At 42.8% G+C, this 16,695-nt stretch overlaps 1 protein-coding gene across 3 annotated transcripts in view; it reads right to left on the bottom strand.

The window, feature by feature from the left end:
- Nucleotides 1-553: 553 nt before the first annotated feature.
- Nucleotides 554-16,695, bottom strand: part of sh3rf1 (SH3 domain containing ring finger 1) — a 35,208-nt gene continuing 19,066 nt past the window's right edge. For 2 of the 3 annotated variants that reach the window (XM_044044166.1, XM_044044167.1), the window contains exons 3-12: nt 11,093-11,368; nt 10,474-10,569; nt 9,686-10,003; nt 7,452-7,562; nt 4,977-5,104; nt 3,457-3,627; nt 2,456-2,742; nt 2,025-2,335; nt 1,304-1,605; nt 554-796 (exon numbers count right to left, since the gene is read on the bottom strand). In XM_044044166.1, the coding sequence (XP_043900101.1) occupies nt 628-796; nt 1,304-1,605; nt 2,025-2,335; nt 2,456-2,742; nt 3,457-3,627; nt 4,977-5,104; nt 7,452-7,562; nt 9,686-10,003; nt 10,474-10,569; nt 11,093-11,368 (2,169 nt within the window). In that variant the 3' untranslated portion in view covers nt 554-627. Of the gene's footprint in view, nt 797-921; nt 1,606-2,024; nt 2,336-2,455; nt 2,743-3,456; nt 3,628-4,976; nt 5,105-7,451; nt 7,563-9,685; nt 10,004-10,473; nt 10,570-11,092; nt 11,369-16,695 lie in introns of all 3 variants that reach the window. The other variant, XR_006361741.1, reaches the window with a different exon arrangement.

Raw genomic sequence — 16,695 nt, 5'->3', positions numbered from 1 at the left:
GGTTTTACTCAGACTGATTAAGAACACGATCCTTTATGTTGGAACAGGAAACCACTCACTCTCCCACACAGTAGCTGCTGCTCCTCTGCTGCCTCGTGTGGTCACTTTGTGTCACTGAGTTAAGTCTAAATGAAATATTTCAAATGCTGAATTTGACAAAATAAGACATTTTAACTTAGTGATGGAGGCAGCAGTGTGTGTGTGTGTGTGTGATGTTAAAATCACTGGTTTCCTCTGTGGCCTTTGGTGTGGGAGAGTGAGTGATTTGTGAGAAACAGAAGATATCATTCGATTATAATATGTATCACAATTTTAGCAAGTCACAGTATCGTTTTCACTCTTTTTGGCTTTAATTGTTTGACAGTTTTTGCTACAACTATCAATAATAATTGATCCGGGGATGACATCGATAACATCGAGTGTGGATTTTATGAGATGAAGGTTTTGTTAAGCATCTAAAATCCACTTTTTACTTCCTCTATGAGCAGCCATGTTTTCAGTGAGAGTGACTTTTGTGTGAGTCTGTACCTCGTATAAGCTGAACTGTCCCTTTAAACACACAGACACACACACACACAGACAGACACAGAAAGACAGAGGCCTGTGGTCATTGCTCTGTCTTTGATTTTAGATGCTGTCCACAAAGCTGCCGGGGAACAGTCCGGTCCTGCCGTTCCTCTGCAGCGTGCCTTTGAACCAGCCGTCCTCGCGCTTCCTGTGAACAAACACGACGTCGCCTTCCTTCAGCTCCAGCTCGGCGTCACTCTGTGGAGGATACGACACCACAACCCTGTACCTGAGGAACAGAACCAGAACCAGAATCAGGCGCTGATCAAACACTGGTCAGTCCAAACTTTGCTTTGAGTTTTAAAAAGCTCAATCAAATGGGAGATAAACACATATTTTTTAAAATATACTCACATTCAGCACTGATTTCAGTTGAGGTCAGGCCGACTGGTCTTTTTCAAACTAAAAGGTTTGAGAGTTCACTTCCAAACTATTTTCAGTTTAGTTTCAGTTCAGCGATGATTTCATCATAAAAAAATCAAAGCTGCTTCACAGAATTTGAACCCTGGTGTTTGCTTAACTTTTCCCAAACAAAGATTCCAGACATTTCCACTTCTTGTGTAGTTTTAGAATATTTATTATCACTCACCACTTATTTACTGTGGTGAGCATAAAAGCACGTTTTAAAAACGTGGTCAGAACTGTGAAAACATGAATGAATGAATGAATGAATGAATGAATGAATGTTCATACAGTACGTAGTTTCAAATGCTTCTATGAGCTGAGCGGTGTTTACCTCTCACAAATGATGGGCCGTGCGTCGTGCTGCTGAGACGAGAGGGAGGAGCAGGGCTGGCGAGGGGGAGGAGCAATGGGAGCACAAACGTCCAGAGGACTGTTCTTCCGATGGGAGGAGTCTGAGGCTGAGGAGGAGGAGGCGGCAGCAGCAGGATCATGCTCGAGGCAGTTGACAGAGGCGTCGTGAAGAACCTCTCCAGCTGCAGCCTGTTCTGCTTCAAGAGTTGGAGACGAGGGCGGTGAAGAACGAGACTTCTTCTTGTTGGAGGACAAGAGCTTCAGAAGACTTTTCTTTTCTCTCTGCAGAGAAACAAGATGGAGAATTAGAGATGCACTGTGTCTGTGTGTGTTTCTGTGTCTGTGTGTGTTTTTCAAAAGACACACAATATATAAGACTGTGTGAATCCAAACTAAAAAACTACATGTCACGTTAGCACCCCTGGAGGAAGAGGAGAAACACAACGACCTATATTTCATTAAAACATCTACTCTTGTAATCTGTGTGGAGTTAATTTATATAACAATACTTTATATTAAATAGAATGTTATTTACTACAGTGTATCATGATTGATGATAAACATGTTTATCCCTCTTGATTTCCCAAAGGGATTAATCAATCTAATCTAATCTAAAATAAGAAGCTCATCATAAACTCTGAAGATTTGTTCACGTGAATCGTTTCACTCACACAAACGAGAGAAAAGAGAAAATGTCCGACCTTGAAGTCTTTGTCGAGTCTGCAGGACAAAGCTGAACTGTTGGTCGCGGCGTTAGCGGCACAGCCGTTCCCGACAGACACAGCGAGGACAGGCGTGGGTCTCGGGGCGTCGCCCTCCAGTGACGCGGCACTGACGTTGGGCGGGGTCAGAGAAGCGGCGGCACAGCCCATAACTGCTCCGGCGCGGGCACAGCCCTGAGCGGAGGTGGACGAGGACTGCGAGCACACGGAGAGGTGAGGCACGTAAGACGCGGGTGACGCAGACTGGACAGGTGTCGCCGCCGTGGTCCGATCCTGGCTGTGACACGCAGCTGAAAAACAACAAAAGAAACCATACTCTGCTGTTTTATTCCTTCTTTACTATGAAACATTCTTGCCTATAACAATATTATTTTAAAATAATCCTTTTATTTTGACGCTGTTTTTGTTACCTGTCCTGACCGCGTTGCGAGCCTGATTCACAGTCATCTGGGAGTTGACGTGCTGCGGCACTTTGGGCTGCTGGCCCGTGGCCGTCTGAGCCGCCGTCACTACCGCGGCAGCAGGCTGGGAGCTGGCAGGAGCGGCGCTGGAACACACAGCCACGGGTTTGTTCAAGTCCGGTCCCAAAACACCGGCACCGAGGGGAGCCGACGACGGGCTGATGAGGCTGACGCCTCGGCCCGCTTGAGTGCAAAGACTCATGGGTACTTTAGGCTGCGTGCTGCCTGACGCTGTCCTGAGGGAGAGAAGGTGACAAGGTGACAGATCTACGTCACATAATGGTGTCTTTATCTGCGTCACATGATTGCGTCTTTATCTACGTCACATGATCACGTCTTTATCTACGTGCGTCTTTATCACATGATTGCGTCTTTATCATGATCACGTCATGATCACGTCTTTATCTACATGATCGCGTCTTTATCTACATGATGACATGATCTTTATCTGTCACATGATGGCGTCTTTATCGACATCATGATGGCGATGCGTCACATGATATATCGTCGTACTACATGATGGTGTTCTTTATCGATGTCACATGAAGGCGCTTTATATCACATGATGGCGTTACATGATCGGCATGATGGTCTTTATCTCGCCACATGATGGCGTCTTTATCTGTGTCATGATATCATGATAATATCATTTGATCTTTATAATACATGATGGCGTCTTTATCGACGTCACATGATGGCGTCTTTATCGACGTCACATGATGGCGTCCAGAGAGAACATAAGTGATTTTCACCAGTTGTTGATCCACTGCTGCCTCCGTCACTAAGTTCAAATGTCTAATTTTGTCACTTCAGTGTTTGAAATCTAATTTTCAGATTGAACTCAGAGACACAAAGTGACCACATGAGGCAGCAGAGGAGCAGCAGCTGCTGTGATTTACTGTGTGGACTTTGGTGTGGGAGAGTGAGTGGAACATGGGTCAGAGACTGACCTGCTGACTGGACTCATGTAGTTCCCTGGGAAGACTCCAATTTTTCCCGTGTGCATGGACATGCCCTTGAACCAGCCGTCCTGACAGCGTTCCAACACCAGGAACATCTCTCCCTTCCTCAGCTCCAGCTCGTCATCCTTACGTGGAGTGTAGGGGAACATGGCCACATATCTGCAGACGGTACACAAATATAAAGTGTAAACAAAGGGTGTGTCATCGTCTCCTGTGAGACTGTGACCTCTGACCCAGGCAGATTTGACAGTGCAGAGCGAATCATGTCAGCTGGGATGTAAAGGCCTCAGAGTCCGACACAGAGGACGGCAGGAGCGCAGCTAATTCTGATCAGGTGTGTGGTGTCTTTGGGAGAGTAATGAGGGTCAAAGGTCAGGGGGTGAAGGGGAGGCCTCTTCCCAAGAGACGGTCACACGTGGGTTCTGTTCAGGTTTATGAGGTAGTGACAGAGTCAAGCTGAGCTCTTATCCACACAGAAACGTATATATAATAATAGTAGTAATAATAATACTAATGACCTGTAAGTCATTACAACGTGGCTGTTCATACCATACAGTAGGAAATTTTATGTGCGCCCTCTACTGGAGATGTGGTGCATTAAAGTGTTTACAGTTCGAGCGTGACCATTAGCTCCCACATTCAGAAATAATGAAGAATTTCTAATATGAAGTGAGAGCACTGATGTTTTCCTACACACAAAACAAAACTGGACTCAACAACATGATTACGTCTTTATCTCAGTGTTAGACTGAAGTTTGAACGCACTCACTCTCCCACACCAAAGTCCACAGAGAAAATCAGTGATTTTCAGGAGCCTGCGTTGTAAAGCAGACTGCTGTAAACTGTGGAATAGATTTCCTGAACAGAGGCATGCGTTACTCCGTGTCTCATTGAGATACGCCACGTTCAGAAAATCCATTCCACTTTTTGCAGCCAGCTAGCAGAGCAGTCAGGGAATCACTTGTGGAGACGTGTCAGCAGACAACATTAAAGCACAGACGGATCGGATCGGAAATCTCTACAGTTGGATCGACCCGTGAATTACGTTTGTCTCGGAACCCGATATCGATACTGGATCGGATCGGCCCCATCCCTATCACTAAGTTCAAATGTCTTAGTTTGGTACTTTGGCTTTTAAAATATTTAATTTAGACTTAACTCAGTGACACAAAGGGATCACACAAGGCAGCAGAAGACCAGCAGCTCCTGTGATTTTCTCTGTGGACTTTGGTGTGGGAGAGTGAGTGGTTTACAGACAGTGAGATAAAGACGTGGTTGTGTTCTTCAGATATCGTAGACTTCTGTCGGGAGGTTAAAATCACTTTTCCCTTGTGTTCACTGAGAGTCTGTCAGTAAAAGTTGAACTATCCCTTTAGCCTGAGAACACTCAGTGAGTCAGTGACAGCTGAGAGGAGTGGGAGTGGGAGAGTGGTGTCACAGCGAGCCGAGGACTTTCCCTCCACAAACCACACATTTAAAGAAGGTAAAGGAGTGTTTTTATAGCTCACACTGTGGGTCTTTGTCTCCCACTTTGGTCACTTATGCTCGGGGAGGGTCTCTGACCGGCAGCCAACGAGTACGCCGCTCCACTGGCAGAGGATTGTGGGGGAGGAGGCGGGGGAGGTGGGAGAGCATCCTGTCAATAAAAACAAATGACAACTTTAAATTAGTATCAGCTGTTGAATTGAATCAACATGTAATAAAAGAAGAAGAAGAAGACGATTCCTAGATCTGGTTTGGTCTCATAAAGAAAAACACCCACGTCTCAAATAACAAAGACAGAGTTACATAAGCAGGGAAACCAGTTTGTTTATGAGCAAAAGAAAAGAGGGGAAGAGAAGGATCATCTGTCATCTGGGTTATTCCCTAAAGTCTGGCTTTGGCAGACATCGCACTCTTGTCCTGGACTAAAACCACAGACTCCTATTCTGCTTGTTTGTTTGTTGCTAGGCGACCACATCGCTGAATGTTAAATCCATCGCAGTATTTAATTGGGACCATATGAAAATGAGAAAAACCGCGTCTTCTGTAGGCAGCAGACGCTCACTTCAGAGTATGAATGTCATCTAATGTAATGTAATAATCTAATGTAATGTAATCTAATGGAATGTAATCTAATAAAATGTAATTTTATCTAATGTAGTGTAATCTTATCTAATGTAATGTCATCTAATCTAATAATCTAATGTCATCTAATCTAATAATCTAATGTCATCTAATCTAATAATATAATGTTATGTAATTTTATTTAATGTAATCTAATAATCTAATGTAATTTTATTTAATGTAATGTAATCTAATAATCTAATGTAATGTAATCTAATAATATAATGTAATGTAATCTACACTCACAGCAGACCCTCTGCTCAAGCGTCAACAAACCATCTGTGTCAAAAGCATCGAAAAGAACTTTTTAGAAATCAGCAGGAGACTGAGACTGATGATGATGATGATGAACAGAGTTATAGCTTCCTTGACACAATGGGGGGAGGCGAGTGACTGTGATGAGACGGCCCCTGTGGTATGTGCACAGGCCTGTGTGTGTGTGTGTGTGTGTGTGTGTGTGTGTGTGTGTGTGTGTGTGTGTGTGTGTGTGTGTGTGTGTGTGTGTGCACATGTGTGTGTTAGGGTTCAGTGCCTGAGCTGAGATAATTAGGTTTGCCCTGAGGCTGGAGAGAAATAATCTGTACAACAACATCATGTCAGCTTTCCTCCAATGAAGAGAGACACACAGAGAGACAGAGACGCACAGAGAGAGAGGCACACAGAGAGACACATACATAGAGAGACAGACAGAGAGAGACAGAGAGTGAGGGAGCTCAACCGTTGTGAACACATTCCTGCTCATAGAGTCCACATGCCGGAGTATTCACACACGCACGCACGCACTTCATTCCCATTGCGGAGTCTCATAGTTTTTCTTTTTGACATTAATGTACTTTTACAGACTTTTCTTTCTGTCATTAATGTACTTTTACTGACTTTTCTTTTTGACATTAATATACTTTTAAAGACTTTTCTTTTTGACATTAATGTAGTTTTACTGACTTTTCTTTTTGACATTAATGTACTTTTACAGACTTTTTGACATTAATGTACTTTTACAGACTTTTCTTTCTGTCATTAATGTACTTTTACTGACTTTTCTTTTTGACATTAATATACTTTTACTTTTTTTTTGACATTAATGTAGTGACTTTTCTTTTTGACATTAATGTACTTTTACAGACTTGTCTTTTGACATTAATGTACTTTACAGACTTTTCTTTTTTTTTACTTTTACTGACGTTTTTTACATTAATGTACTTTTTAAGACTTTCTTTTTGACATTAATGTACTTTTACAGACTTTTCTTTTTGACATTAATGTACTTTTACTGACGTTTCTTTTTTACATTAATGTAGTTTTACAGACTTTTCTTTTTGACATTAATGTACTTTTACAGACTTTTCTTTGACATTTACTTTTACTGACTTTCTTTTGACATTAATGTACTTTTTACTTTTTACATTAATGTACTTTACAGACTTGTCTTTGACATTAATGTAGTTTTCTTTTGACATTAATGTACTTTTACTGACGCTTTTTACATTAATGTAGTTTTACAGACTTTTCTTTTTGACATTAATGTACTTTTACAGACTTTTTGACATTAACATACTTTTACTGACTTTTCTTTTGACATTAATGTACTTTTACAGACTTTTCTTTTGACATTAATGTACTTTTTTCTTTTTGACATTAATGTAGTTTTACAGACTTTTCTTTTTTACATTAATGTACTTTTACTGACTTTTCTTTTTGACATTAATGTAGTTTTACAGACTTTTCTTTTTGACATTAATGTACTTTTACTGACTTTTCTTTTTGACATTAATGTACTTTTACAGACTTTTCTTTTTGACATTATTTTCAGCTCAGATTCTTCTCCAGACAACCTGATTGTGTACGTGTGTGTGTGAATGTAGTAAGATTCCACCTACCACTGGGATGGATGTGAAGCTCGTCTCTGAGGGGAATGTGAAGACCGTTGCTGTGGTAACGGGGCTACTAGGGGGCGGGGTCACAATTAGTCCAGTTGTGCAAATGTGTACCTGTCAAAACAAGAAGAACAAGTGGACAAGGGTGAGTTTAAATTAAAGTGTGGACAGAGAGGACACGTGTCTCTGTGTCTTTGATTGATTTGATAGTGTTGTGGGACACATGTACGTGCCTGTGTCCACACAGAGCTGCACCTGAGACTTCACTGCCTCCTTATCTACGGTTGAGTACAAACACCACACTGACGCCCTCACTGACGGCTGCCAGAAACATACAGTGCATGGGATCAATGATTAAATGAGAGGGAAAGGTTAAAGGTTAAAGCTTTAAAACTTGAACCAAAGGTAAGCAATGCATGACAGTACCTCCCACTGTCCTTTCCACCTCCTTTCCACCTCCTTTCCACCTCCTCTCCTCTCCTCTCCTCTCCCCTCCTCCTCTCTCCTCCCCTCCTCTGGTCGTAGAACATACATTTAGTCAAAGGTTATTTCCGAGTCTCAGCCCTGGAGGTAACCCGGGGCAACCTTTGTTGTTTTTCTGTCTGGGTGTCAGAGAGGAAGGAGAGGAGAAAGAGACTCCTGTGTGTTTTTAATAGACAATGAAGTGTATTTATCCTGTTTATGCGCGTGCACACACACACACAGAGGAAGTGATGAAGATAAAGTCATCAAAATGATGATTACACCTTCAACATGAATCAAAGACTTTGATGACACTTTGTGAAAAAAGGAAAACACAAGAAGAAACACAGGATCCTTAAGATCCACTTGACTGTGCACAAGCAGAGTCCTCCACTCCCCCGCGTGACTCTATGAAAGATTAATGATTGAGCTGCTGAATGAGGAGTGAGTGAACTGTGCAGTCCACAGCAGAGGAAACACTGTACTGACATGTAACCAGTGCTGACTGTGATCTGAGCGCCCCCTGTGGTCAGAGCCCCACTGTTTTTTTTTTAAATGAATGCAAGTGGACAGGATTATTTTCAAAACCAGAGTGATCAACATCTAAAAGAAAACACATTTGCTGCTTCGGGAAACTGAAGTTTGTGAAGTCTGAGTCACTTTGTAAAACTTGAATAATCACTCACACCAAACCTCAGAGAGAAAATCAGTGATTTTAGCTGCAGCTCCTCTGCTGCCTCGTGTGGTCACTTTGTGTCACTGAGGTCTTTCAAACGCTGAAGAGACAAAATAAGACATTTGAACTTAGTGATGAGGCAGCAGTGTGTGTGTTTGTGTGTGTGTGATGTTAAAATCACTGATTTTCTCTATGAGGTTTGGTGTGGGAATCCTAAGATTGCCTTGAACTCTGAGCTGAATGATGAATAATCATAAATGACAACACGACTGGTTAAAGTGCATGTGTAACTCAGTCATAAAGCAGCTGTGAGCTGCTTCATGTTGGAGACGGCGTTGAGGGCAAAGCTTCAGTCGTTCTGGGGTTCATTCTTGTGGACGTGAGGAGTCACGCACTCATGATTTCAAATGCTTGAGTGGAGCAGCGGTCTGTTTTGGTCTGATGAGGCAGAGTGAACGGGAAGTGGGCTTGATTGCTAACAGAGGGAGAAAAGCTCTGGTTACCAGGAACAGTGTGGATGTAAGATGTTCACAGGACGGTGCAGGATTGTTAGGAGTTATGTTGAATGACGTACAAACACAAAGTCAGAGTTAGTAAACCTACAAACTCCAGTGAGGAGAAGCAACAGGGAAGAGAGTCCAATAAAAAAACCTGTGGTTTTAGCTCATAACACAAAGGAGTTGTTGGTCGACTCCTTAACTCACTTTCAAACTCCAAAAATGATTTCAATGGGCTCGGTATCACTGAAAACAAATGAAGCCACCTTAGAAAAACTAAGCCATCTTCTGAAGATGATTACATGACTATCAGAACCATTAAGACACTTTTTACTAAAGGAAACTGAAGTTTGAAAACCACTCAGAGAAAAGAGAAAACACAGCAGCTGCTGCTCCTCTGCTGCCTCGTGTGGTCACTTTGTGTCACTGAGGTCAATCTGAATTGATTTCAAACACTGAAGTGACAAAATAACACATTTGAACTTAGTGATGGAGGTAGCAGTGTGTGTGTGTGTGTGTCAAAGTGAGCGCTTTACAAACCTCATGGTTGTTGCAGGAAAAGTGTGTGTTACAGTGTGTGTTACAGTGAGAGTCAGTATCACCTGTGAAGGCGCGCTGCAGGACAGACCCCCGCTCATCTCTCCGATGCGTGCGGCTGCCGTCGGGTTGCTGGAGCTGATGAGGACCGGCCCACTGATCTCCATGGAGTGACGCTGAGGGGGCGGAGCTGGCATGGGCTTGTGAGACATGGTGAGAGAGGTGAAGGAATGTCGCTTCTTACTGTTCTTCTTCTCCCCTGCTCGCTGGGCGCCATTGCTCTGGGGCCCCGATGAGGAGGAGGAGGAGGCCCCCTCACCAGAGTCTCCACCAGAGTCTGAGGGTTTGTCTAACTCAATGAGCTGACGAGCTGCTGAGTTGAACTGTGAGAGAAGAAGAGAGGAAGACGCTGATTATTTATCTCCTGATGTAAGAGGGGTGAGGCAGGACGCTGCTTCAGGAGACGAGGTGAGGCAGAACGCTGCTTCAGGAGACGAGGTGAGGCAGGACGCTGCTTCAGGAGACACGGTGAGGCAGAACGCTGCTTCAGGAGACGCGGTGAGGCAGAACGCTGCTTCAGGAGACGCGGTGAGGCCAATCTCAGCTGACATAGGGCGATAGGCGGGGTCACACTATTCACTCTCACACTCACACCTATGGTCAATTTAGAGTGTCCAATTTACCTCATCCCCAGTGCAGATTTTATTTGATGTTATTTATATTTTCTAAAACATTCACACTAGGACTATAAATTCCTTAGAATTGCAGAAATATGAAAAGAATGAAAGCGTACGCTCAGAGGGACACAAATGACCTTCATGACATATTTGCTTCATAATTAAAGAGTTCTTACCTCCACATACGAGATGGGGAAAATTCCAATTTTATCTCCCAGCATTCCCTCTGCCCAGTTTTCATCCACTCTGCGGATCACAGTCAGGATGTCGTCCTGGAAATTCAGAAACAGAGAGAGAGAGGGAGAATGTTACCCGTTAAATGATGTTCCTCAACCTCCGCAAGGTTTTTATTCAAGCCAAAATCTCCCAAAAAAACAATAAAAATGTCTGTCCGCCATTAAATATTAGCTTAAATATTAAACTCTGGCCCATTCAATGACCCGTGTTTATTTTCACAAACTTTCAAGGATTTCAAGGACTCGTGGGAATTTGTAAATGATTGGTCATAACTGAAGTATGAATAATTTTCCAATGTGGAATATTCCCAAACTTCCCAAACTAAAGTTTCTATTCTTTAGAAAGTTTGTTGGAAACCGTGTTTACCACAGTGTTTCCTCTCCTTTACAACCAGAATAAATAGTGATCCCATTATAATTGAGTTTGTTTCAACATTTGATTCCAAGGAAAGATTTTTAAAACTGACAGAATTCATCACAGTTGATCCCAGATCACAGCTGTTCATCAGGAATCTTCTCCTGTGTGTATGTATGTGTGTGTGCTGCGGCGTTCACTCACCTTGGAGAAGGGCAGACAGTCCTTGTCGGCCTCTTTGTCTTTGAGCTCAAAGTCGTACAGAGCTTTGCACTGAGGTGGCGGCTGAGGCAGCGGTTTGAGGACCTGGACAAAGTTGGTGGGGAAGAAGCCGTGGACTCCGCCCATCTCGCCGTGGAACCAGTTCTCGTCCACTTGCCGGCGCAGGATGATGATGTCACCCTTGGTGAACTTGAGGTCACCTGGTTCCTTGCCATCGTAGTTGTACAGAGCTTTAGCACAAGGCAGCTGAGGCACGGTCTGCAGACACAGAGACAACGGACAGATTTCATAGTTGTGTCATCAAAACACTAGAGTTAAAACAGAACTAACCAGTTAACTAGTTTGTGATATTGGGTTAGAGTTAACACCGAACTAACTAGTTAACTAGTTTGTGATCTCGGGTTAGGGTTAACACAGAACTAACTAGTTAACTAGTTTGTGATCTTGGGTTAGGTGGAATCGAGGACTTGGCCACGCCCACCAGTGTGACGTCCTGCACAAGTGTCAGAGGAGAAAAAACCTGAAGCTGCTGCCAACTCACAGTAACCATGGCAACCAAGGTCACTTTCACACCTAATAATCCTGTAGACTCACTACAACTGTTGAACATTCAGTTGCTCACCAAACCTTTTAAATAACGTGTTCCCCTCCTCGCCTGAGGTGGCACCGCGTCAAGAATCACGAGATGATGAAGAAGAAAAGTGTTTCTTCTGTTTCTGGTTACGATTACCCACAATGCCCTGCAGTGCAGTGAAGTGTAGTCCACTTCCTTACGTTTTTAGACGGACCGGAGTTCATTTCTCTCTCTGTTGCTCATTCACACGTCCACAAACAAACAGACTAGGACTGGATTAAGAAGGTGTGTGAAAACAATCTCAACTGGTTTCAGTGTGATGATGATGAAGAGCATGGTTTTTATCCTGCAGAGGACGGTTTAGTATCTGGGTCTGTTTTAGCCTCCAGTCCTAAAAGACACCCATTCACAGGGAGACGCATCAATGTCCTCCTTTCAGAGTGTGTGTGTGTGCGTGTGTGTTACTACTCTTAGACATCCTTCAGTGATCAGAATCACAAACACATCAAACTCAGCTGTGGAGGTGAAACTGCAGAGTCGACAAGGTGATTCCAAAAACAAGTGAGCCAGTGGGGGATAAGGGGGTGGAGTTAAAGCTGAGCCTTTTAAAGGCTAATGAACCGTTTAAAGGCTCTGAAGAGAATAAAAGTACAGAACAAGCCGTGATGTTGAGCCAGGGTGACATTACCCTGCTGCAGAGAATCACACAGAGCCAATCGCTCTCTGTCTCTGTTGGGGGGTGGGGGGCATTGAATCTGTGCCTCCCTTCAGGGGGAAAAACTTTGGCCCAGATCCACACAGTCCTGGCACAGAGCTTCCCGATGAAAATGCAAATTAAAGGGAAAGCTTAGCTATTTTTTTGCTTTGGTTTTGTTTGTTGGAGTGAAAGTTCAGGTTTAGTTTCAGCACAGTGAGTAACTGTGATGAAACCAACACAAATATAAGCTAACCACTCACTCTTCCACACCAAAGTCCACAGAGAAAATCAGTGATTTTAGCTGCAGGGACACAGGATCTGCTGCTCCTCTGCTGCCTCGTGTGGTGTGGTCACTTTGTGTCACTGAGTTCAATCTGAACGTTGGGTTTCAAACACTGAAGTGACAAAATAAGACATTTGAACTTAGTGACGGAGGCAGCAGTGGATCAACAACTCCTGTGTGTGTGACATTAAAATCACTGGTTTTCTCTGTGGACTTTGGTGTGGGAGAGTGAGTGGTTTACAACAGTGAGATAAAGATCTACACTTTGGCCACAGTTTTCAGAAACAACTGCTTTCAGTGACCTAAGACTGACTTTTCTTTGTGGATATCAGGTTTTCCATAAACCTGACTTAAATAAACCTGAACTATCCCTCACTGTCCAAAAATCAGCACTGTTACATAATTTACATGGGTGAGTGAATGTACACAGCACTGTGCAGAAAACATTACATCTTTCCTATTAGATTATAACTCAGAATAAAGTAAAAGTAGCATTTCCCTGTTTCCCCTCAGCCGGAGTTTGATCTCCCTACACTGGCCTCATGAAAGAGCGGCTGTCACAGCACAGTTAGATTTTCATGTTTCACTCGGCTTAACATCAAGGGAGAGAGAGACACTGACTCAGGGCAAAACCTGAGCTGAGTGGTGACTGTGGGGGTTAATATCCGGTTTGTATCCATGGAAACGGTGCTGTTGTGGCTGCAGTGGACCTGCATAAAGGAGAACCAGCCGTCTGCTGGAGAGGAGACGACAGAGGCTCTCTTTGGCTTTTTAATGTTAAAACAAGGATATTTATGTGACATTGACTACAAATGTGGTCAAATTGTACTATATATATTATGGCATAACCATTCAGGAAATTAATCTTTGAATATATTGAATATATTGAATGAAACTGAATATATGGAATGAAACCTTGAATATATTGAATGAAACGCTGAACATATGGAATGAAACCTTGAATATATGGAATGAAACCTTGAATATATTGAATGAAACGCTGAATATATGCAATGAAACCTTGAGTATATTGAATGAAACTTTGAATATATTGAATGAAACTCTGAATATATGGAATGAAACCTTGAATATATGGAATGAAATTTGACTGACGTCAGACTTCACGGCCCATGTGTACAATCTCCGCCCCACAGTGAATGGCCGTGCGTAATGGCATTGCACTCTTACGCGGCACTTCTCCGAAATCTCTGTAGCCGCAGCTGCTTCTCCAGTCCCAGAGAAGTGCCGCGTCAGTGCGCAGTGCCATTAGGTCTGCCACGGTTAAAAAGGGAGCAAACTTCTTCGTCAGAAGAACTGCATTGGGCAGGGGTATCGGGAGGATTTTGGAACACACACGCATTCGCCAGTGTGTTAATCATGGCCTGTTTAATATTGCTGCAACGAGATTGCGAGCGGCCTGACTCATTGTGACTGTCATTTTTTGATGCAGCATCCACTCGTTACACAAGATGGTCGCAGGCACTGCCTTGAAGTCTGACATTAGTCAAGTTTCATTCCATATATTCAGAGTTTCATTCCATATATTCAGAGTTTCATTCAATATATTCAAAGTTCCATTCCATATATTCAAGGTTTCATTCCATATATTCAGAGTTTCATTCAATATATTCAAGGTTTCATTCCATATATACAGAGTTTCATTCCATATATTCAGAGTTTCATTCCATATATTCAGAGTTTCATTCAATATATTCAAAGTTTAATTTCATATATTCAAGGTTTCATTCAATATATTCAAAGTTCCATTCCATATATTCAAGGTTTCATTCCATATATTATATTCAGAGTTTCATTCAATATATTCAGTTTTTCATTCCATATATTCAAGGTTTCATTCCATATATTCAGAGTTTCATTCAATATATTCAAAGATTAATTTCCTGAACGGCATGCCATAATATGTATATATATATATATATATATATATATATATATATATATATATATATATATATATATATATATATATATATATATATACATATATATATATATATATATATACATACACACACACATATATACACATGGTGAGACCCCGCCTTTCATCAACTGAGATTCTGATCTGATCTTTCGTTAGGGCTAGTACTCCTTATATTTATTTATCCTGTGAAACACCTCAAATACGCGGCTATATAGAGATTTGTTTGTGTCAACACATGAAAAACATTTTTAACCAGTATTGAGTGTAATTGTTAGTATTATTTTTAGGTGTGTAGGTTAAACATGATGGTGAGTATAAGTCAGGAGAAGTGGATGCTGAGCTGAGCAGCTGATGTTGTCACAGTAAAACCTCCCAAACACCTTTGACTCCTCTGGAGCTGTTGTTTCCCTCCTCACTCTGTGACAAAAGAAAAATATGCACTCTCTGGTTTCTATGGAAACACCACATACTGTAGGAGCATTGTTTTGGTTATTTATGGTTCTCTTGACAGTGCTGTGACTCTTAGCAGACCAAGACTTTCAGCGTCCCAATCCTGGGTAAAGGTACTGTGCAGTGAAGTTAATGAGCCGTCACCTGTCACGTAATCCTATCATGCAACACTCACAACACAACCAAAACAAAGACGGCAGCGTATGAACCAGGAACTAAAGTAAGAGGAGAAAACACAACGATGGGAGTCGGGTAGAGCTGCAACTAAGGATTATTTTCATAATCGATTCATCTGTCGATTATTTTCTCAATTAATCGTTTGGTCCATAAAATATCAGATTCTTGATGAAGAAAATACTCACATTTAAGAAGCTTAAACAATCAGAAATCTTGTTTTAATTTGCTACCTGCGGGCTGGCTGCTGGCTCTTCTGAGGGCCACCACTGCCTTCATGACGTCTGGTGATCCAGACCACAGGGATTCATGTGACTTTGGGGAAGTTTTGGCTGATTACCCCCAGTGGTAGCGTTAGCCACCAACTGCTACTGTCCTTTCTGGATAATGGGGAGGATCCAATACACCTCCTCAGAACGTCACAGATTCAACACCGGACTCCGTTGGTGTTTTCAGATCTCTTTGACTCCACCGAAGACCCCGGTACATTCACCGGGGCTCCCAATACTGGTTTATTTATTCTGGTTCATGCTTCTACCCTACCCCAGTCAACCACGGTGTGCCACAAGGTTCTATCCTTGGCCCTCTCCTCTTCTCCATATAAATGCTCCCGCTTAGACAGATTATTCGCCACTATGGTCTAAACTTCCACTGCTATTCTGATGATACTCAACTCTATCTCAGCACATTGCCATCCACTCAGCTCCTTCCACAATCACTTATCAACTATTAAAGTTGATAGGAAATAAAATCTTGTTTGACCTCTAACCTGCCCCAACTAAACACCCGGAAGACAGAGTTGATTGTGGTCGGTCCAAAGTCTCTCTTCAACAAGGTGGGAGATCTGGTCCTCTCTATTGACGACATCAACACTTCACTGTTCACGGAGGTTTGCAACCTGGGTGTCAACTTGGGCTCTATCATTCGACACATACAAAATCTGTCACAAAATCTGCATTTTTCCATCTCAAAAATATCTCCCGACTCCGGCCATCGCTCTCTGATTCTGTCGCGGAGACCCTCAGCCATTCCATCATTACATCACGCCTAGACTACTGTAATGCCGTCTTGTTTGGGGTCCCGAAGAAAACCCTGGATAGGCTCCAACACGTCCAGAACTCTGCTGCTAGGGTTCTCACTCGGACCAAACCTTGGCAACACATCACCTGCACTAGCTCTCCGTTAACATCCGGATCACCATTAAGCGTCTCCTCCTTTGCTACAAGTCTCTCCATTCACTTGCTCCACATTATCTGTCCAACCTCCTCCATGTGCACCGTCCCGGAAACTTGTGGTCTGCTGACCTCGGCCTCCTCTCTGTTCTCCACACCTGCAGGCAAAGCTTTGGCAACAGGGCTTTCAGTGTCGCTGCTCCAACCCTCTGGAACTCGGTCCCTCTGGCTGTTCACCGTGCACCAACTCGGGAGTCATTTAAATCTGCAAGTGTTCCTGCAAGTGTTTG

This window comes from Solea senegalensis, linkage group LG14 (genome assembly GCF_019176455.1).
Source record: "Solea senegalensis isolate Sse05_10M linkage group LG14, IFAPA_SoseM_1, whole genome shotgun sequence".
Taxonomy (NCBI): domain Eukaryota; kingdom Metazoa; phylum Chordata; class Actinopteri; order Pleuronectiformes; family Soleidae; genus Solea; species Solea senegalensis.
Note: the sequence above shows the minus strand (reverse complement) of the source record. Positions and strands in the feature narration are given on the sequence as shown.